Raw genomic sequence first — 23,429 nt, 5'->3', positions numbered from 1 at the left:
TTTTTTTCAAAGAACCAGACAACAAAAATTTAACTCACTGACTGGACGATGGTTTATTGGTTTGTTATGGACTACAGAATATGTGAAAGAACAAAATAAAATGTACTGAATACTTTTGCATAATCTTCAAATGTCTGACTGTAAATATATCTATTTCCACAATTATTCTCTATATAGTATAAAACTAGACTGTGAAGCAAAATGTATTCAAGAACAAAAACATCAAACACATATTGCATTGGAATAACTATTTACAACAATGAATCCAGGACACCATCTAAAAAAAATACAAGTGCATTGTCGCCACCTAGTGGCTAAACCTGCTCATTACGCTTCACATCAGCAGGACCATATCTTCCAAAATTAAATCTGAATAACTTTAAATAGACAAAACAAGAAGCTACATTCTCACATCACGTTCGCTAGTATAGAGGAAATATGTCACGGTTTTATTCACACATTAAAAGTTAGTATTGTTTGTCTTTTTTAAATCTAAAAATGTAGTGCAATTGATTTAGTAGAGGACACATAAAAAAATCTATTTGCAGTGAAGACATACAAATCCTCCTTAACTCTTCAAGGCACTTTTTATTTTGTTTTGCAAATATATATAAAAAAATGTTCACAGTTAATGTCATAACTCTTTCTCAATTTATTCATTACATTACCCAATTCAAGAGTTGTTAAAATTATGTATTTAAGTAAAAGGTATAAATGTAATTCAGAAAATAACTGAGATGCATTTGATTATTTAATTAGAAAAAAAAGAAAAAACACACCCCACATCCTTCACAAACATACAATTTTGCCCTGCTTCCACTAGTTTTAAATAAAGGAAAGCATGTGCAATGGTCAGGTACCACACCTGTTACCCTGCTCGTGTTAATCTCTTTTTGCAGTTTATTTACCATTTTTATATTCAAGCACAGAAACATGCCTGCTTATCCGTTCAGACAGCATTCGTATACAACGTTTATAGAGTCTTTTCACAGATTTCAGTGTGTCTTCAAATGAGAATTTCTTTAATCAGCTGTCCCCTTTGTGAAAGTTCCCACAGAACATCCTTCACTGTGTTCTGCCGAGGTATTATTACTCCTGGATGTTTTTCACATGTTGCTACATAACAAACACAGACTTCAACAGGTTTTATAGGGACTTCATGAGCTTAACCAACACAAAGAAGCACAGAGTCATGTCGTCGAAGGAAAAGGATTCAAGGTTTTCATAATCTTTTACAATTAAAAATCTGAAGTGTTTGTTTTCTTTTTCACCAGCATTTTACTCCTGTACTCCTAAATAAAATCCAGGAAATTCACATAATTACTACCCAGAGGTCATACACCCGCTTCGGATGTTATCATCCCATAGAATGGCGATTACGGGTGGGCACCCGCTTCGGATATGTAAAACATGTCATCAGGCACATCAGAGAATGCCGCAGAGTCCCAGCTCATAGTCTGATAAGAGAACGACTATTAATAAAGTGCTGCACTGAACTGCCATTTATGGAAAAGTCAGGATGATGCTGCCATTAAATATACCACTAAGAGTTGAGGGGTAGAAGAAGGTATCTACATGATGAAGGTAGTTGAAACCTGTTAGAGGCTGAAAAACAAACTTGAAACTGAGTTAGAAGTTCATCTTCCAGCAGGGCAAAAAACCTTAAACATGCAGCCTTTTCAGGTGTTAGAATTGCATACATCTTAATATAATTAAGATATTTAGCAAAACATTTGAATTTGAAGATCACAGACCCCGTCGGTCTAATGTTTTGCAAAGATCAGTGAACAATATGTTAGTCTCTATGGAAAGCTGTTAGATGCCAGATGCATGCAGCTGGTGTGGGTGAAAATTTCATGAATCATTTTCCTTTCCCTCACAATCACACATCACTTTGTGTTGGTTCATCACAAAGCAATTAAAGAAAATATGTTACAAGGTTCTGGTTGTAATGTAGCAAAATGTGAAAAATGTCTAATTTGGGTTAATACTTTTGCAAGTTGTTAGAGTTGTGTTTGTAAGTGATACTTCTATCCTCACTCTTTGGCCCATATTGGACCTACACTGCCAGGTCGTCTTGCCGCGCCCGGCTGCTGGTGCCGCTGGTCCTGCTCAGGCGTCGTTTGTCCTTCAGGAAGCCTGAATGGAGCAGCGGCAGTGGCGAGCAGCCGTTGGGAAGCTCTGCAGGCAGCTGTTCGTATCTGATCCTCAAGAAGTCCTCCTCGTCCTCCAGGTTGTCACAGCTGTGGTGCCGCTCGGTCGCCAGGTTGGCCGAGTTCTGCTGCAGTGCCATCCTGGTGTTGAACGGGTGGGAGGCAATGGAAGTCATGGGATTCATGGATCTCGGCGCGGTCAGGCAGTGATCGAAATCCGGGGGTGGGGTGCAAGAGGCGGAAGGTTGTTGGTGCTTGTTGGATTCCAACCCTGTGGACACGGCCACTGTCACGGCCCTGTGGTTGTTCTTCTGCAGCGTCTTGTTGCGTACGCACTTCTTGACGCTCTTCCAGCCAAGGTGGTAGAGTTCCAACACGGACAGCAGAAGAGACACGCCGGACACCACCAGCATGAAGACGATAAAGATGTTCTTCTCTGTGGGTCGGGACATGTAGCAGTTCACGGCATTGGGACAAGGCCAGGTCGTGCAGAGGTACATCGCCTTGAGGAATACCCCATATATGAGATACTGCACCACTATGAAGGTGACCTCCATCACTGTTCGGATCAAGATGCTCAGGATGTAAGTGTGGAGCAGGGCTCCTTTTAGACGGACACGACCTGTCCCCTCAGCTGTTTTCTGTTTCTGTTGGAGGAACTCCTTCTCCTTCTGCAGGTCTTCTCCATCGTCCCCTCTAGCCTCCCTCTCCTCCTGCTCCATCCTCTTCCTCTTCTCCTCCATACGCACCGTGTGCATGGCGTGGCCCATGTAGATGAGTGAGGGCGTGGAGACAAACACGATCTGCAACACCCAGTAGCGGATGTGGGCAATAGGGAAGGCGCTGTCGTAGCAGACATTGGTGCAACCGGGCTGCTGGGTGTCGCACATGAAGTCGCTCTGCTCGTCGCCCCAGGACGACTCCGCCGCCGTGCCCAGGACCAGGATGCGGAAAATGAACAAGATGGTGAGCCAAACCTTCCCGACCGAAGTGGAGTGCTCCTGGACCTCTTCAAGGAAATTCCCAAGAAGACTCCAGTCTCCCATCTCTGCTCAAAGTCCAAGGATACACCTGGAATGAGAAAGTAAAAAAAAAAAGAAGAAAAATAAAGTTTGCATTCCTGTTGAATGAAATGCCCTGTGTGTCAGATCATATGTTCAAGAATAGCTTATCGGGTTGTGAAAAGCTTGAGGACTGGATATGGTGGAATGAAAGCAACCAATTTCCCATGAGAGTGGAGTCAAGGAAGGCGAGGAGTCATTTAAAATAACATACAGTGGCTATAAAAAGCCCTTACTAAAACAATACGTTTTTATGACGTAAGAAATGAGAACATGGGGAAAAATTTTCCAGCTTTAATCAAGATCGAGATCACAAATGTCTTCAGAGGCTGGTCGTGGTAGAATGTGTTGGTAAAATGACCTATTAACAAACTGTTAAAATATGAATAAATTAGTAAAAGTTCTTGAAATTAATATTTAACTATGTAATTTGGCAACATACAGATAAAAATGCCTTTGATTTGATTTATAAAATAATATTTAAGCCCATCTATTATCTTGAAAGTTATTTTTATGTGTCCTCCTAGAGTCTAGAGGGCCACAGGATAACTTATGATGGGCCAGATTTGGCCCCAGAGCCTTGAGTTTGACACATTATGCATTAGACCATTAATTTGCTGAAAGACTCAAAAACAACCCACTTTGCAGGACACACTAGGCTGTATATGAATTAACCTGGTATGTTTAAGATATTCAAGATAATTCTTATAAACACTAGAGGCTGCCTATTGAACCTTTGGCAATTTTTGTCAGGTTGTGGTTTACATGTGACAACAATCTCCTGCATTCTCCATCTGTCTAGGGTTGAAAGACCCAAGACTTTTCTTCCCAACTTGCCTAAATCTCCATCTAGGACAAAACGTTCTGGTCTGATGAAGCTAAACTTGCACTTGTATTATTTAAAAAGACAAGTTAGATGTAAAAATAACATTGTATTGTCAGCAGAAGACATGTCTACAGTGAAATACACTGCTGACAGCATCATGATTGGGTTTTGCTTCTTCTCAGATTGAATTGTGTTTTTTGTCAACATGGAGTTAATGCTTTGATGTGTTTACTTCCTGCTATGGAGACCAGGCTCTTATATGAGATAAGCACTTGAGCTAGCCGGTGACTTCATTTGCTTTAGCTAAAGTGTCTGAGAGCATCAAATGTGAAATTCAAAGAAATTAGATTTTTTTTTTGTGGATATTTGCATTATGGGAGCAGCTGTCTCTCTGTGCTAACAGAGAAACAAGAACCACCGCTGCTGGGGTGTGTAGACTTTTTATATCCACTTTAATACTTTTAGTTAAAGAGAAATAAATAAAGGCAGGCAGAGAGAGAGGCAAAGTCAAGGCTAGAGCGAAGACTCTGTCCTTTACAGTTGTCACCTGGCCTGAGCTGCAGGCAGGCAGATCACCATTAGTGCCAGCTTTAATGTCCTCTGTGCGTCGAGCCTCCCACAGATCCGCATCTCGACGCGTCAGTCAGTTTTCTACATCTAACCTCTTAAACGGTACGCGAGAACATGCCGTAGCTGAAGCACGAGACCCAAACATGGCAGTGACGAGCTCTCAGCTGAGAATGACCCTATAAGGCAGCTCAACAGACAGCTTTATTGGTGCCACTGGTAACCTCCAGCCCCCCACATCATTAAAAGGTTGAGAGGTGACCTCGGACGCCTACATGCCGCATGTACGTGTGGCCGCTTGTGGCTTTCACGGTGATGGATGAGCTGCAAGAAAGTAAAAGCTGAGAGGAAGCGTGAGAACATGACCCCCACTTTAAATCACTACCTTACTTGGTGTGGTTATACAAAATGTGTACATTATTAAAAAGCTTTAATGGCGTCTAAAGTGGGAAAATGGTACACAATTTAATATATAGCAGAGAGTTAATGTTCTCTTTTATTAACTCTTGGAAGTGATCCATTAATGGTGATTTCTTTTGGAAGCAACACTTTGGTCCTGGGTTGTTCTGTGAATGAACACAACCAACTTTCCATCTCTCTTTCACCATCAGCAATTCCATCCTAATAAATTCAGCTTTTATTGCAGCTGTATTATCTCTTAAAGATTCTTAACAGGAATCCGACATTTTAAACGAGACTGATTTATTCGCTAGGAAAACAAAACCCATGGCTGCAGATTTTTGTTCCAAAATGAAAGCTGACACATTTACTCTATTATTATTATTATTATTACTCCCATTTTGAAGAATGTGAAAGACAGTATAAGGTATATTTATCAGCTGCATAAGGACCTGTAACAGTTTGAGTCTCTTAGCTTTCCCTGCAGCCATGAACACACCACTCACTCCCTGACTGACTTCACCTGCTCTGCTGCTCAGAAAACCTACTTTCTCCTACCCAAGCTGTTTTCCTGACAAAATGGTGCAATGTGATCTGTTTCCATGAGAATCTTCCTCTTCCTGTGGATCTGATCACTTTTTAAAAGTCTTAACCTCTCCTGTCTTTGCTGGATATGCACATTTAAATTTATTTGGATCTGCTCTCTCACTGGCTTGAGTCTTTTTGGATCAAGGATTCTGGATTTTGATTTGATTTTTGAAAATGCAAATGGATTTTTGGTTTTGTATTAGTGATTAGTGAGCTGGATCCAGTTTCTTTCAACTTCTCATCGGTCTGCCCCAAGTGTGGCCTGTGTGGGTGTAGTCTTTCAGCAAGTTATTTGTTTAAATGTTTGGCCAAATCAACACAGAAAAGGTTCATTTTGAGGACTTTCTTTTACATCAGCCAATAAAGGGTGCCAGTACATTTGGAGGTTGCTGTATATAAAGCAACCTGAGAAAACCAGGAGGAAATAGGTCACACTTATGAAAACATTTGCATAAACATCTAAACTTCAACCCCGGTCAGGTTTGGTGTACCGGTGCGTAACGTTGGACAGTTTGTTTGGTCTGCTGCTTTGTTTCCTGAACACACCCACTACCTGCGACAAGCTGTGGGGAACTGGCTCACAGCCTTGCTCGGATGAGGTTGATGATCTTTACTGGAAGTAAATCACAAACAGGCTTGGAGCTGAAGGAAGGGAATGAGATTCCAGCCAGCACAATGGCAGGAGGTTACACATTAAAACAGCCAACGCTGTTATCAGCTGATACTGACAACAGGCTTCCCTCACCTGGGTGAAGCATGCAAACAAAACGTCGCCGCATGGAAAAGCACAAATTCAGTTTTGAGATAAACTTCTTGTCCTCTGGGTCAGAAAGGTCTTTGAGGAAAGTAACTTTGTTTTTTTTAAAAAAAAATCTTGACCTAAGTTGTAACAAGGTAAGACAAAAGGACACAAGATACTGGTGGACAAATTAGATTATAAATGGTTGTTTCTTTCAAATAATTAAGTCATCTTCACATTTGAAAGGTCCCTAGTTGTGGGTATTCAGTTGAGAAAAAACAGAGTTACTACTGTATCTGTTGAGGATAAGACACAATAGTAATTTAAATAATTACACAAATTAAGAGGCACAGTTCTTTCTGGACGCATGGGGTAATAACATGCTTTGCTACTTTGGGGTAGTAACAGTGGACTACCATTCCCTCACCTGCTGCTGCTGGTGGTCAGATGGTTGTAAGATAGCTATATGTCTTTTCCTTTACCTGCAAAACAGAAACATCTGAGTGTTTTGAAAAAACACCCCAAAAGCAGCTCATCTATTAAGCAAACTAACTGCTGGCTGGTTACCTGAGTAGATAGCCTGACTATTTAACCACCTTACAATATCTTGTGTGATGTTTGTGCAGATTTATAAAGCAAATTTAGCATCAGAACATGGAAACATTTAACAAGTCTATGCAAACAAATTCTTTAAACATCATCATTATATAAGTAACAGTCAATATGTCAGAGTATTCTGGCAGTAGTGACATTAATAACTGCTTTGCTGTTAAATCCAGTTGTCAACTTTTGTTTTACTTTTTTGGAACGCAGTGTACTATGGAAAAGTCTTTTTTTTCTTACACAAGGCCATCTAACTTTTTTTGCACTGTCCTAATATTAAATTTAGTCAACATAGTTATTACACAACAGTCAAATACTAGAGTGCACTAAATTGTACCTGGGATAAGCAGACAATTTACTAGGGAGACCTGTCAGTGTCTTCCTGCTTTGACTGAGCCGTTCTGACTCTCAAAGGAAACAATCTAAAACAATATGATTTCCGCCAAACAAAAACATTAGGGTGACTAGACGTGAGAAGGGGCAGAGGTTACAGTCAATCTCTTTCAGTAATTATTTTTGTAGTGTAAAAAGCACTTTCTAATTGTCCGTCATACCTGTGCAGCTGGTAATAACCAGGGATTTACTGTGATCCGTCGTGCCCTTTGCCGAGCAGCCTGGTTGGCCTGCATATAATCATCCTTGTCAGGTTTACTTAGAATCACAGTGAGGGTAATAGAGAAGCAATGAGCTATTTGGTGAGGAGGTGAATTTCTCATACAAAATGCACCTAGTTGTCTTATATTTTGCACTGTGCACCTATGACGTATTTCTAAATTAAACTGAAAATAAAGTCAAGGTTGACTGCGAGTTTAAAGAGCCAAATGAACAATAAAAATGAGAAAGCACATGGAATTTCACCTCTTAATTAGTTGGAGGTCAACTAAAACTCAACTGTGTGTGTCTGAAACTTGTCTGCGCTGACACTGAGCTGGTGTGGACTCCAGATCAGAGAGGTGACAAGAGAAAAAACAGCTACTTCACTCAGTCACCAAACGTGATCGCTCCTGCTCATCTGACTCGATGCAATCATAACTGGAGAAATGCCACGTGCCTTTTCCTCCTCGCAAAACAACGATAAATCCTGCAGTCTGTTGGACTCTCCTCACTGTTGCCTTAGAGGGCAGTGGCTCGGATTCAGGAATCTGGAAAGCTAGGCCACTAACAAGACTGGAGAAACCCTGCAGACAATTTTGTACCACCTTCAGGTTATGTTTAGATGACTACCCAGCGAAGCACTGAGCAATGGTTTAAAGTTCTTTCTGACAGGCTGTAACTTAATTGGTTTCCAGCAAAAGAAAACAGAGGCATTAGCAATGCTGCGATTTCTAACACTTGTCAACTGAGAATAAACTCACCACATAACTTATAAGTTTGGGCACAAGTGCAAAACAGTGATTTGAATGTTTCTGCACCTTTCAGCGCTGACCCGCCATGTTTGACAAACTCAGGATCCTCTTAAAAGACTGGAATACATTACTTGCTTTATGCCATCCTTTTAAACACACGGGCATTTAGATGGCATTGTTTACAATTCCTTGGGTTGTCTCAAATTGTCCAGGCTTGTTTAGACTGCAATCAGAGGAGGAAAAGATGTTTACAATGGATGGTAAATTCAGATTGTTTTGTTTCAAGCTTACCTCAGAAAATTGCTCTGATTGAGGCGAAATGTAAGATAACTCAAACTTGTAGACTGACAGTAACCAATAAATGCATGTTACATTCAAATCTGATATAGTTTATATCAATTTTGACTTTATGTTCAGTAAGGTTCTTTTGAGTCCTTTTTATGGAGGTAATTTTCTGCCAAAATATTGCAAACAGATTAAACATGCTGCACACACAAAAAGCATATTTTACAAGCTCTTGTTGATTACAAAAGAATGTCTTCTCACATACAACACATTCTCCTAGCACATAAATATAAGTTTATAAATTCATCCCGCTTTAACTCCACACCACACCTCAAACCTCTGTTTATTTATTTTTGTATTATTGTTATTATTATTTTTTGCTAAAAACAAGATAAAGCAAAGATTAGTTACCTTCTTCTGCACAGATATGCAGTAGTGTGTGTTGGTCTAAGACAAACATTTTCAATAAAACACATTTGTGTAGTTTTGTGGAAGTAACGTGGCATTATGCGTTACGTAGCTTATGGGGAATGAACAAATTTGTAAGGCACCGTAGAGATAAAATCAACATTTTGTTTTCATAAGATGCTGCTGTTTATGTCTGAATATGATACTTTTACTTTGTAAATACAGTGGATCAACCACCATTTGCTGTACAGTGTTCACCTGCGCACTGATTCTTTTTATGGAGCATATTTAGAATATTTGAAACAAAATGCAGCTTGGGAAAGTGAAGCATAAGTGCCAATGCTTCTTGAGATGCTATTAGCTGATTTTGGCAAAGTGGATAATCCAGGAGCACCATTCCTTTTCCTTAATGCTGATTGGCAGTAGCTCAAAGAAATGAGAATAACCATAAGTATTAGGTTCTGCTGTTGTGCGAAGACAGTTTCCACTCTGCTTACTAACGCACATGAAGGTATATTTGGTGTTTCAACTGTTAAAATAGGCCATTGTAAGACTTTGAAGAGGTAGTTTAAAGTATCTTAGTTATCTGTAAGCATATGTGCTCCCTAAGCTCTGCAAATACTGGGCATCCACTGTAGATCCTTATATATTTCGTCTCTTAGCAGTACAAAGCTTAATTTGGAGCTTCAGTGTTGCATGGGTTCCTGAGTTTTTTAAAACATTTTTTATCTCAGCCACAGCTCCCTGAACTTAAAAGGTTTCATTAATCTCACTTGAAAAGACATCAACAGCTCTGTAGAGGATGTGAAATATCCAGACTTATCATGACTTCAGCACTTCAGCTCTGCCTTGAGTGTGCTGATTGCTCATTGCCTTCACCTGCACTGAGCTGGTCCGTATTTAAACAGCTGCTCCGTCACCAGCTCAGTGTGAGATCGTCTGTTGCCACTGTCACAGCTTTCAAGCCTTGTTGTCTCATGTTCCAAAGAGTTTTCTGGTTTCTGATCCTGCCTGTTTTTGACCACAGATTTTTGCCTAATCCTTCTGCTGTTGGAAGTCCTGTTGCTGAACCCTGCCTTCTGGTTACTGGATTTTCATTGCCTGAGACCCTCCCATGCATGACCCTGGACCGTTTCACGACTCAGCCTCTGGTTGGTGGATTTTGTCCTTGTCGTCTGTTTGCCCCCTCAGACCTCCCCTTGTCCATTTACCCTACCCTCCCCCGGCTGGACTCCTGACGCCTGTGGATCCCCCATCCCTGACTCAATCAGTGTACCACACCCTTCTACACCAATTACTTTTGGTGAAACATCCTCTTGTTGTGGCTGCGTTTTGGGTTCTGGCTGATTCTGCTTTTAACATTACAAGACTGTCATTTTCAGACTAAGACATTGTTTTTTTTTGAGGGACTGACATCATTCTTTTTTTAGTTTTGTTTGCAAAATATGTTCAATTTGGTTTTTGTCAAAGTTGCATGCAGCACATGCGTCAAGTCCCGTAGTTCTATATTTAAAGCACAGTTTTAACACTTGCTCAGTTTTAAAAGTGCAGCAGCTGTCTGGATGCTGGGCTGCAGGGTGGCGTGTATATCCTTCTCTGGAGGATTACAGTCAACAATGAGCATGTTTAAGTTTAGCTTGTATTGACTTGGTGAAGCAGGGAGTTGGGGATTGAGTGACCTAGAAAGTTGATCTAACGCAGAATGAGGGGGAGACCGGATCCCTCTAATGTGAGTCACCTGTTGCTACCCTCCACACATCCAGCAAGCATCCAGGCTGCCATACATCAGTCAGGCCAGCAGAAGCTAGTGGGCCAACATGCTGCCTGCTACCTTACATGGCTCTACGGCTGTTCATCTGCCCACCGCTTTACACAAAGCCACGGCCTCGTTATGATCTATTGTTTGGCTGTTTATGGCAATACACTGGAACATTTAGAGCAGACAGCTGAGAGGTGTTTAATGTGCAGGACGTTTGGATGAACTCGCTCCCAAAAGAAATTTCTTTGTAGCTGCTATTTGTGGAGGGGGAACAAATTAAATGTTTGGCACAATTTCATCCATTTTTATCTGTTTCACTGTAGTCGGATATAAAACATTCATCCCTGGCAATGAACACAATTTGTATTAGTTTACCAGCCGTAAGGTATATTTACACAAATCTTTCCTTTTTCTTTATATTCTTTATATCTGTACTGCACTGACAGAGGGGTTTTATGCTGGTGTTTTAGTCTTAGCGGTTCCAGTGTAAGCTTTAAAAAAGTAGAAACATTTCTGAGTCTCACCAAGATTAAACTCTACCACGGATCTGTTGCTTTCATGATTACTTGATGTGTTTCAACCAGAGTGATAATACATAAACATCTTCTGCTACACATTCAGTTTAAATGCGACGCACCAGGTCATTACATCAATAAAATAAAAATATCCAAGTCTAAGCCCTTATGCTTTATACTTTGCTTTAGTATTTAGCCTGTATTCATCTGTAAGGTTCATTAAAGCAAAATTATTCATTGTAGTTTACCCTTTTTTTGTATGTTACAATTTGGTTTTCAAATGAAAATATTAAATACCTTTCCAGCTCAGTGACCCACATCTCTAAATGAGTGTAATGCTGCAATTCTTTATGATAAAAGTAATAATTACCATGACTTTTATTCTGTTAAATATCTGCTTTTTAAGCTGATGTGTTTCATAGATACTCTTGGATTATTTCGTATCTTTACCGGGAAATGGTGCTACAAACATTGCAGCATATAAACAAGTTAAAGATATTTAATGTAAAAAGGGACAAAAATATTGACATGTGAACCACAGCAAAAAAATATTTATGGTACATAAAGTACATGTTTTGATTCTTAAAAAACATTTTGTTCACAATACCTGAAAATTTCAAATTAAGCAAGTTGTTAGTTGAAGGTTTCCCTGAATGTATTTTGGAGTAAAACACTTTATTTTGCGATAATACTTTTGCTAAACTGCAGAATCCCCTGCAATTCCTTCATTAAAGTTCTTCTCTCTGTTTAACTACAGAAATTTGTGGAGGAAATAAAATAACAGATTTATAAAATATTGACTAAAGGTAATTTTAGTAATTAATCCCTTTAATTTTATATTGAACATATTGAATCCTTTATGCTGATCTAATGAAGAATGTAAATTTTTTTATTTTGAATATATATACTAAACTGTTTATCGTTTTCTATAAATCAACACTTACGCTGATTATCGTATGTTTGTTCATGCAACAAGAATAAAATCAAAGATTATTTTTGTTGTTGAGAGATACAAAGATTTTCTTTTTAATAAATCAATCAATCTGTATTTATAGATGTAGGTTGATCAGGTCATCACATTTAATTGCACTTTTTTTTTAAAGTGCAATTAAAATAAATGACAAACAGAAACAAGAAATCTTGAAAGCATAATGAAATAAACAAAAAGAAATCCTGGGGGAAGAACGAAATGTGTAATTAATTGAGGTGAAATTGGGAAGTTAATGATAATATGGAGACATTAGAGGTAGATATAACAACCTTAAAAACAAGTAAATGTTCTATAATTGTGATAAAATTGTTAAAACTAATTTCATAAATAATAAAAAGAGGAATAAAACAAATAAATGTTCATTTATTTGTTTTATTCTAATAAAACAAGACAAATAGAAGCAGTAAATAAACTATTTCAAGTCGAGAAGGAAAATGGAATAAAACAGATTAAATGATTTCAGATAAAATTTAATTCAAACTAAAAAATCTCAGTCAATAAAAGTTAAATAAAACTGAGCTAGAAACCCAACGTAGAAGTATTAAGTTAGAAATGTCAATTTACTCATGTACTAGTAGTAATAGTAGTAATCTTTTACCATTATTTGCCATGTCATGAATCAAAAGCAATGTGAAAGCACTAAATTTCATTTTCGGCTGTCAAATCATGAGACAATCCTGACAAAATGTTTCTCAAATCTATCATTTGCTAAGTAAACATCGCTGGTGGCTCTCGGTTTAAATGTCCCCATTGCTGCTTTTTGTTTGACTCTTTGAGTCTTTTGTTGAGAGTTAAAGACAGAAGAGAGCGATCAGGTCGAAAACTGTACCTGCCAGGGAGGACAGCGACTCTAACAAACCCCAGGCCTCCATCAACAAATCATCCCCGACCTCACAAACTCAATCGCAATCTGGCAGCAATGTCTGAGAGTCCCCCGGTCTCTACAGCTTCGCAAAATGGAGATCCATCACATTTATAGACAAACTTACCTTCGGGTCTGCTTGTCTTGACTTCCTCTCAGGTAGAAGGTCCTTATCCGTCTACTGACGAGAGGAGATCAAGTCCTTCTTGACTTCTTGGTGAAGATGAAGAGTGCAGAGCTGTAAGTGAGGCTACCTTCTTCTAAGAAACATCACAAGGAACTGGTTTTAGCAGTGGCATCTGAGCGTTGACTTATTTGTCCACACCAGAAGAATAGCTGGGACATCACAAGAGAGAGTGTGTGTCCCCCTCCTCCCCGCCCCCCCACTCGGACCTCCCTTCTTCCTCTCTTCCTCCTCCTCCATCTCCTCCTCTTCCTCTCCCATCTACTGCTTTTCCATCTCACATCCCTGGTGCTCTATTTTTTGCTGGGAAGCATTCTCCAGCAGACGGGGAGGAAGTGGAATTGTTTTCGGAGATCAATGGCAATTCCGCCTCGGAGTAAATGTCCAGAGTGCTCCAAGTGACTGTGTGTTCCTTGAGTTTTACACTTCTGCTTTGTCTTCATCCACTTAGAAGTTGTTCTTCTACAAATGAGACGTGTTTCAGCACAGCAAAACCATGTGATGCAACTGATATTTGTGTTACAAGCAAGTCAGTCATGAGATTTTAGTGGAAGCACTATACCTGCTTTGTTCATCTGCTCGTCTCTGGAAAATCCTGATCTGAAACCATCGCCTCAAGTTGGGGAATCTTAAGACTCTTTAAGTGAAAGCGCTAATCCTCATTATCTGTCCTGCTTTTTATATTGTTATCTAATTGACATAACCACTGTGAATCTCAGCCTCTGATCAGTTTCCACAGTCTGGTGACACAGAGATGTCGCAATGAATATTCAATTGTTTTATTTTTTATTTTTAGCTTTAATTCCTCCTTGCTGAAGGCTGATGTTCATTCATATGAATGTAATTTTGTTGTGAGGGCATGCATGCAGTCTAGGTCAAAGTTCATGGCTTTGGCTCTGGATTTAGAGGGGGTTTGACAATTGTTACTTGGGTGAATTCATCCTTATCTTCTCCTCTTGTTTAGGTAATTTAGCAAACCCCACAGTTGTCTCTGATGTATTGGACTGAACACAGAAAGAATTGATGTAAGGAATGACTTTGGCTTTCTACTTGCTTCACAGCTTCATATTTGAAAGCTGAAAAAAAGGCAAATTTAGTAGGTTTCTGAGCCTCAAATGTTTTTTTGTTTTTTTTGTGACCACATTTAAAAACCAAATACAACTGGTTTGGTCAGCAGCATTCATGCAGTCACTTTTAGCATTCACATCATATTATTTTGGGGCTTTTCGTGAATCATGTGAATCATTCTTTTTGCATGGTAGATTGAAAGAACAATCCACCATCTTGTTCAAACTCAAACTGGGCACTGAAGTATGAAATGAGTTATCTCAAAAAGGATTCAAAGGATACACACACCCAGCTGCCTAGATTAACAAATGTCTTCAAGACAAGACGTTTTATGGTCATAGGAGACAAAGATTGAGCTGTTTGACCATAACAACAAAAAGTATGTTTAGAGGAATGAATGAAAGTCAGGCTTTCAAACTTAAGAACACCATTCAAAGTGGTGGAAATAGCTTCCCGCTGAGCTGCTGTTTAGCTGCTGGCGGTATTGGTTCATTGCACTCAGGTAGTTTACTCTTCCTGCAATGCCACTGTAGGAATCTAACGAAAGCAGGAACCTACCATGAAAACAGCTCCGCAGCATTTCTTACTGCCCCACTTTTAGTTTCCGAATGAATTTCTGAATGGCTCCAGAAATAAATAAACCAGAAATCTTTTGTCATGCATACAAAATGTTGCGGTTTCTCTGCAGCTTGCAACATCAGTGTTTGATTTGGGGATAGTGCAAATAGTTCTCCATATACACTGCCTGGCCAGAAAAAAAGTTGCCACCAAAAAATGGTCACACTCTCTAATATTTTGTTGGACTGCCTTTAGCTTTGATTACAGCCCACATTCGCTGTGGCATTGTTTCAATAAGCTTCTGCAGTGTCACAAGATTTATTTCCATCCAGTGTTGCATTAATCTTTCACCAAGATCTTGTATTGATGATGGGAGAGTCTGACCACTGCGCAAAGCCTTCTCCAGCACATCCCAAAGATTCTCAATGGGATTAAGGTCTGGACTCTGTGGTGGCCAATCCATGTGTGAAAAAGATGTCTCATGCTCCCTGAACCACTCTTTCACAATGTGAGCCCCATGAATCCTGGCATTGTCATCTTGGAATATGCCCGTTCCATTTGGGAAGACAAAATCCATTGATGGAATAACCTGGTCATTCAGTATATTCAGGTAGTCAGCTGACCTCATTCTTTGGGCACACAATGTTGCTGAACCTAGACCTGACCAACTGCAGCAACCCCAGATCATAGCACTGCCCCCACAGGCTTGTACAGTAGGCACTAGGCATGATGGGTGCATCACTTCACCTGCCTCTCTTCTTACCCTGATGCGCCCATCACTCTGGAACAGGGTAAATCTGGACTCATCAGACCACATGACCCTCTTCCATTCCTCCAGAGTCCAATCTTTATGCTCCCTAGCAAACTGAAGCCTTTTTTTCTGCTTAGCCTTACTGATTAGAGGTTTTCTTACAGCTACACAGCTGTTCAATCCCAACCCCTTGAGTTCCCTTCGCATTGTGCGTGTGGAAATGCTTTTGCGTTCACAATTAAACATACTCCTGAGTTCTGCTGCTGTTTTTCTTCGATTTGATTTGACCAAACGTTTAAGTAATCGCCGATCACGATCATTCAGGATTTTTTTCCGACCACATTTCTTCCTGGAAGACGATGGTTCCCCACCATCCTTCCAGTTTTTAATGATGCGTTGGACAGTTCTTAACCCAATTCTAGTAGTTTCTGCAATCTCCTTAGATGTTTTCTCGGCTTGATGCATGCCAATGATTTGACCCTTCTTAAACAGACTAATGTCTTTTCCACGACCACAGGATATGTCTTTTGCCATGGTTGTTTAAGAAATGAGGAGTTACTCATTGCATCAGCTGGGGTTAAATAACTTGTTGCCAGCTGAAAGATAATCGCCTATGCAGTACTTATCCAATAGGAGGCTTGTACCCATTTGCTTAGTTAAATCCAGGTGGCGACTTCTTTTTTGGCCAGGCAGTGTATGTGTAATTTGATTCCTGTGCAAATTCTACAGTAAATTAAAATACATAAAATATTTTTTAAATGTATCATTAATAGCCAACAAGTAATTTGACATTAATCCTGGCGGAGAGCATCCATACTGCCCTGAACTGTGCAAAGTGCGTCATCCTACACTAGACGCAAATCATTTAAAACACATTCTTGTAAAAATGTTATTTTGTTTTTATACAAACAAAATAAAATTTGTTTGTAAAAAAATACAAATTTAATTATAATTTAATTTATAGTTTAATTTAACTATAAATTAAACCAATTTATAATTTGTTTCGTTTTGCAATCTTGATCAGATCAGGTCAAATAAAAGAAAAAAATAACAGGATCATTTATGAAACTCATTTAAAATGATCCTTGACTCAATACAGTATTAAAAGCACAGTTTTGATTTGTAAACCTTGGATGCGTTTGTGGAAATTTAAGAGGATCCTGTTGGGGATTCCTCCTGACTGAAAAGCACAAACTGGACCTGATTTAAGGAGATACACAAGCCAAAAAAAGCAAATCACTCTTCCGTTTTGTAACATTCACAGACATAATAAAGGTTTCACAAATAAAACTGAGTTTTAAACAACTTCTATATATAGTGTGGATGATCTTGTCAAGGGCTTTGCACTTTCTTTACATGCCTGTGTTTTTTTAGGATTCTTTCACAATCCAAGACATTCATAAAAGGCTTAGTTTATTTATATCTACAGCAGGTACCAACTTAAAAATCACTATTAAAATCAGTTTGGGAACCTTTAGCTAAATTATTTTGTATTTTTCCATATGATCAGATTAGTGATGATGAAGTCATCAAAGACTTGGAGTATTTATTATCTTTCTGGGTGACTCATTTTGTTGCTCGCTGCCAGTGTCATGGCCTGATCAGGGGTCTGAAAGTCTAAATTCACCCACACAACAACTGTGCCTTTAAACATGAATCACAGAAATGCTTTGTGAGGTAAAAATAGCTGAGGAACAGAGTGGTAAGGATCTCATGACAAAACCCTCTTAGTCTTCTGATCAAGAGTTTGGACTCTTAACTTCTGCCAGTTATTAAACACGTGCTGCGTAATATTTATATGGATTTATAACGTATATAATTTGCATGTGAACTCACTTCTTTCTAGAATTTTTTCCCAAGGTTTCCTCTAAGATTAACTTCTTCTGGATCTAACATCCCTGTAGGCATAGATCAGGTTTTGTAAGGATGTAGCAGCTGCTGCTAGCTCCAAATAAATATAATTTTTCTCAGTTTGATCTATTGTGCTGATCATCAGAATTGATTTTGGAAGTAGAATATTGTTCAGTGATGTGTGACACAATCTGTCGTTCCTTTGCATCATCTCAGTGCATTGTTTTTTAGTTTTTCTGCAGCAGAAGAGTTAAGAGCGAAGAGTTAAAAACCTGAATGTGATTTCTTAATGGCGGTTCATATATCAGTAGCTTAGTGCCAGCTCTGACTAGAGAAGGCAAATTAATAAAAAGCACCAAAGTTGTCACCATTATATCATATTAGTTACACTTCAAACTTATTTTCAAGTATCTAACTAAATGTGCATAACCATCTAAATCTTGAGGGGAGTTTTAAATTACCTTTAACCTGTGTAAGGAAACTTGGTAAAGAACTAATAATCTGCAGTATTATTTGCTCAGTATGAGGAAAAAAACCTTTAATAACAAGCAAATGATTACAAAGAGTCAACAAAGAAGACATTGAGGCAGACAGTATTTCAGGCAAGTCATGATGTCCTCAGGGCAACAACAGCTTAGCAACAGAGCTCTGACTAGAGTCACTATGTAAAAAACACAGCAAGTATTCATGTTTAGTTACTGCAGAGTTCAACAAAAAGTGATGCATCTGCTGTGTCACAGTCAGAATCCCTTCAACAGTAAACCAAAGTGAGAGAAAAAGCAAACATAACATTACACAGAAGAATGTACTGTTGAATTATGTGACACTGAAGAAGGTAAAATATAAAAGGGAAAATATTACTACTTCTACTTCTATAGTATTAGTATGAAAATTGAAACTTTCATTCCAAACGATCAATACAAAAAGTATCAACTTTCTTTGCATTAACTTTATGGTTTGTAAAGGATTACATCCCAACTTTTATTTCTATTTCCCTAATTAGTAAAGATTGATGGAGGAGGACTACACACCTCCTCAGTGTGCAGTCGTGGAGGTGAAGTAGCCTAACAAATGCAGGAAGACAGACAGAGCCCTCATCCAGGGCAGCCTCAAACATAAACATGAACAAAATAATTTATGTTTTTATTATTTTTCCAATAAAGTTTCTACTTTTTTGCTTTTTTAACATGAAAAACAAAATGGGAAGGGGGTTGACTGGAAAATTTGTTCCTCTAGGAATAGGCCTGGAAATGGTGAGAAACACAGTCAAAGGAATATGGAATTATGAGTATTGTAAAAGATTTAACCACTTCATTTAGCTTTGATATTCTCTATATAAGTCCTTCCTTAACAAGTATCAATGTGAAAAGCTTCCCCAGTTCATTTTGGAAAAAAAGTGAATGGTCTTAATAGTAAAAGGAAAAAATATGGATTCACCTTGTAATGCACTATTTAAAAACAATTATTTTTACAAGTATAACTATTAATATAAGCCTGCAAAACAGTGCTTACTTTAGTGTTGAAATAGGTCAATTTTATAAGTGAAATAGTTGAATTTTGTGGTTTAACAAATTCAAAAATATTATGGAAATAAAGTGACAAGTGGCAAGCATCTACTGACAGAGAAACAAGACAAAAGCTTAATGACCCAGGGTTTATCATGGAATTCCTCAGGGCTCCTTTCTTGCATAGATACTTTTGTTTAAGTAATATTACAAAGTATCATAAAATATATATTTATTATTATACAGATAATACTCAGCTATACATTTCTAATCCTGGAAAGCTATTTGATTCATTTTATGTTTAGAATTAACTTCAGGATGGGATCAAAACACAAAGCATCAAGTATTATATTCCAAATACAAAAAATTTAAATATATTCAAAATTTTACATTTACAAAATTACTTCTTAGTCGTGATTTTTACTGAACCCAGTAACTGCAAAGCACTGAGAATGAAATGACTGCAACATTTACTCTCATAAACTTATAAAAAACATGAATCTTTAGATAAGATTAGTCTGAATGTATAGAGAAGGATTAAATAAACACACATGCACTGCAGCATCACATATGGAAACCATCTGAAACCTGTGACATTCATGGCAACATCAGCAGCTGAATTTAGTTCGTGTTTTTGACCTAAACTGCGACAGTGAAGATGGAAAATAGCTTTCCTTACAGGCGCCTTTTGGCTCCAGATACACAGTGTCAGAGTCTTAAATTTGTTTTATTCCAGACGTTTTCATTAGATTATTGAAAGCTGAATGAAAGCAAACAGAATTCATGCTGTGGACCTTGTCAGTTCCTCCTCCACCCTGCCCAGAACAAGGTTATCAAGATATGGAGAGTGTTAAGGGTAAGCATGTATTCTTAATGCCACCAACCAATGCCATGGTGCCACAAGCTCCTCAGTGTGTAGGAGGTGAAGTAGCCTAACAAATGCAGGAAGACAGATATCTACCAGAGCCCTCATCCAGGGCAGCCTGGAACTGAGACGAGGACAGACGGGTGCTGTGTGAGTGTGTGCAGGCCAGTGTGAACAGATTGACTTTGTTCTGACTGTATGGTTTACATTTACATGTATGGATTCATGCTCATAATATAGTTTTAAAAACAAGCTGTGAATGAAAGAACTGTGCAGCAGAAGTGAAAAGGATGAAAGGCAGGTCAAACAATGTCTGTTAGTCCTGCTGGGCTAAATTTATTTTTAGTTCAGTAAGTGGAATAAGCTTTCTTCAACAAAATGCTTTTATATATAATCACATAACCCTTCTACTATGAATAAAGGATTCTTTTTTGCAGTAACACAATCTGACTTTCAATCTTTTAGTAAAAATTAAGATTTGAAGAGGGGAAAAAAAACAACTAAAATTTTATCACTGTGAAATGTGCATTTTTCAGCTTGTAGTGAAAATAACAAATGAAATTTCAACCATGTAAAAATAAAAACAATTACCTTATTTTTATTTTTTACATTTTTACTGACTCATCACTGAGTTAATGTTCAATCTCTACCTCTTTTTCAATGTCTAGTTTTTACACTTTACTACAGTATATCAGTGTTTTATAACTTCCTAACTGCACTGGTTATTGTTTGAGGACTCAGTGTTAAGTAACTAAGTAGATATATGTGAGAAACTTACGGGTGTTTTTTAGAGGATGCTTGGCCGTGTGCACCGGCACTCCTATCCGTAGATTAGATTGTATTCAACAGCAGGTTGACTGAACGGACCTGAGGGTATGAAATCATCCTTTGTCTAGCCATGCTGCCCCTGATAAAGCCAGAGGGTGTTACCCTCCTTTGAAAATGGCCTCCAGGCCTTCAGGCAGTGCTTCCTGACCTCCGTGATATGCACACCCACAGTTTTCCTGATGCATTGCGCTTATCAGAAACCCATCAGATACTTTGATTCATTGTTTTTGTCCTCATTTGACTCCTTTTCTTAAAACTTAAATATGCAACTTTTTTTTAAATATGCAACAAAATATCGTAAATTCAGGGTACACAGGTACAGATTTCCTCAGTTTGACAAACATTTTCCTCTACAGCAGTTTTACCTTATTTCAGGTGTAAGAATCTTAGATTGTCCATATTGTTGTTTTTTTTCTTTTACTCTCTGCTATTTTACCTGCCCAGAATCAAACAGAGGCAAATGTTATTAATATGTGATGTTAAACAAATAGAAACTAATGGAAACATAAGGATATGTGCCACAGTATTAATTATTTTTGATTCAGTTTTTGTTCTGATCAGTCCTTGTTGATAAGACCTTCAGTCTGTCTTTGGATCAATCTGCAGAATTGTATTGGATAAAGGATAAAATATTCTTGTACTTAAATAGGTATTAAAACAAAATTTTAAAAATGCAGTCAAAATGAGTTTTTAAAATCTTCATTGACACTTGCTGCTATTTGATTTGATCAGCCTGCTTTAAGTAAAGAGTTTAAATAAATCTAAGAACAGAGCAAGAAATAGGAGTTACTGACTTGGAGAGTTTTATTTGGAGAGTTTTATTTGCTCAAAACTCTTTTGAGTCCTTTGATTGTTAAATTAAGGGCAAAAACTTTTCTTGTTTTATCTGATGCACTAAATATCTGTTATTTTTGGAAGGCACTTTCAGGGCTAATCTTTTTCTTTTTACAGTCCTGCTGTTTGCCCAAGGTTTTTGCTGTTGCTGTTTTTCAGAAAAATGTTGTATATTTTTGTTATTATATGTTCTTCCCTAAGACGTCTGAAAATTTAGAAATGCTTAGTATGTTAAAATGTGGAAATCTAAACATTTTTAGAAGAAATCAAGATCTTGAGAACATATTGCGTTTTAAGTTGGTGTAATTTTTTGAAGACAGTGGTTTTTATAATTTCCTCAACTGAGAGGTGAAATAGAACATTCAAAAATATAGAAATATTTATTCCAATGAATGGTATAACAATATGTACACCATTTTCATAGCTTGCAATCTGGCATATTTGTCATTAGACTGGGTCACTGTTTGCTTGTGAGGGTCATTCAAGGAATCTCTCATCGCTGAGAGGTTGTGGTCAGGCTGTGGGAAAGTTATGCTCCTAATAAGACCTGCAGAAAAATAAAATATAGCTTTTTAAGATTGTCCTGTGTCACGTGAACTCCTAAACATTCATCCTAAACTACAATATCTGTCTTTCAGGTCTTTAAATCCAGTCACACATGGCACTTATATCCTTCCTCTGTTAATGCCTCCTGTCTACCCTCCTCCCACCAGTCCTCCATTGTGTGAGCATCGACTCTCCTCTCCCTCCGCTCCCTCCCAGCGTACTGAAAGGAAGCTGCCTTTCCACTTCCTCTTTAACTGGTGAGAACAATTCCTGCCTCGTCTCTCACACCGTCTCTCTTTTTCTCATAGGGACGGACTTGCCAAAGTGCACAGAGCTGCTGGCTTTGTGACGCATGACCCACTGATTTAAAAACTGGCTACTGGTTTGTCCAAAGCATAATCCTCTATAATGACTCAACGTGTAGGAAAATAATTCTGGGAAAGTGGAAACAGTTCAAGAGAAAACTCCTTGGTGACACTTTAGTACCTACAAGGTCACTAATATTTTATCAGTAATTACAATAAACTCTGGCATAAAAACTTTGGATATTAGAGCAACCTATGCAGCTCTGTAGGATATCAACTTGGGTATAAAATTAATATTATTTTTCTATTTTATGTTACCCTAGTATATTGTATGAGTTCTATCTTCTTTTTGGGCTTTTTTTTTTTTTAAATTACTGTATATTGTGACCATAGATTAGATAATATTACTTTAATTTTGCTCAAGATGCTAACCAATAATTTTAAAGAATTAGATCTCCCAAACTTATATGTTAGTGTTTGTAAACAGAACTGTTCTCATCTTTATTAGTAAAAACTGTTTTACTGCAGGTATGCACAATAGAAATTTTTTTTTGACTATTATTCAAATTTGCGCTTGTCTATTAATGTCTTAATTGTAGATTTTTTTTATGATGCTCAAATCACAAATCCAACACAGAGAGAAAAATGTTAAATAGATAACAGCATAATTGTCAAAACTGAGAGGTGAACATTTGATGGGTGAACTAATGAACGTTCACACATTCAAAACCAGAGAAAAAGGGAAATCACAACCAATTTAAATTATGTTGTTGTCTCTGTTCTTTGTCCATAATGTTTTAGTTTTTGAGGGGGGATTTTTTTCTGTTGGACTTGAAACAAAAAGCATCTCAATACTGCAAACTATTTGACTATCAAGAATATTTGAACATCTGCGAGTTTTAAAAAGACATGAAAGTGGTTGTATGATTTTTGCGAAAGGCAAGAAAATGAATAAATGTATCAGCATAGTTAAATAAAAATCTTCAACAAAAATATATAACATGGGCGTGCCGTGGTGGCGTAGGGGTTAGC

General features: G+C 38.0%; 1 protein-coding gene across 3 annotated transcripts in view; it reads right to left on the bottom strand.

The window, feature by feature from the left end:
- Positions 1-1,402: 1,402 nt before the first annotated feature.
- Positions 1,403-23,429, bottom strand: part of gja5a (gap junction protein, alpha 5a) — a 29,753-nt gene continuing 7,726 nt past the window's right edge. Inside the window, exons 1-3 of one of the 3 annotated variants that reach the window (XM_028023539.1) lie at positions 13,230-13,480; positions 6,761-6,815; positions 1,403-3,224 (exon numbers count right to left, since the gene is read on the bottom strand). In XM_028023539.1, the coding sequence (XP_027879340.1) occupies positions 2,060-3,199 (1,140 nt within the window). In that variant the 5' untranslated portion in view covers positions 3,200-3,224; positions 6,761-6,815; positions 13,230-13,480 and the 3' untranslated portion in view covers positions 1,403-2,059. Of the gene's footprint in view, positions 3,225-6,760; positions 6,816-13,229; positions 13,481-23,429 lie in introns of those variants that run through there. The other 2 variants (XM_028023538.1, XM_028023540.1) reach the window with 2 other exon arrangements.

This window comes from Xiphophorus couchianus, chromosome 7 (assembly GCF_001444195.1).
Source record: "Xiphophorus couchianus chromosome 7, X_couchianus-1.0, whole genome shotgun sequence".
In the NCBI taxonomy this organism is placed as follows: domain Eukaryota; kingdom Metazoa; phylum Chordata; class Actinopteri; order Cyprinodontiformes; family Poeciliidae; genus Xiphophorus; species Xiphophorus couchianus.
Note: the sequence above shows the minus strand (reverse complement) of the source record. Positions and strands in the feature narration are given on the sequence as shown.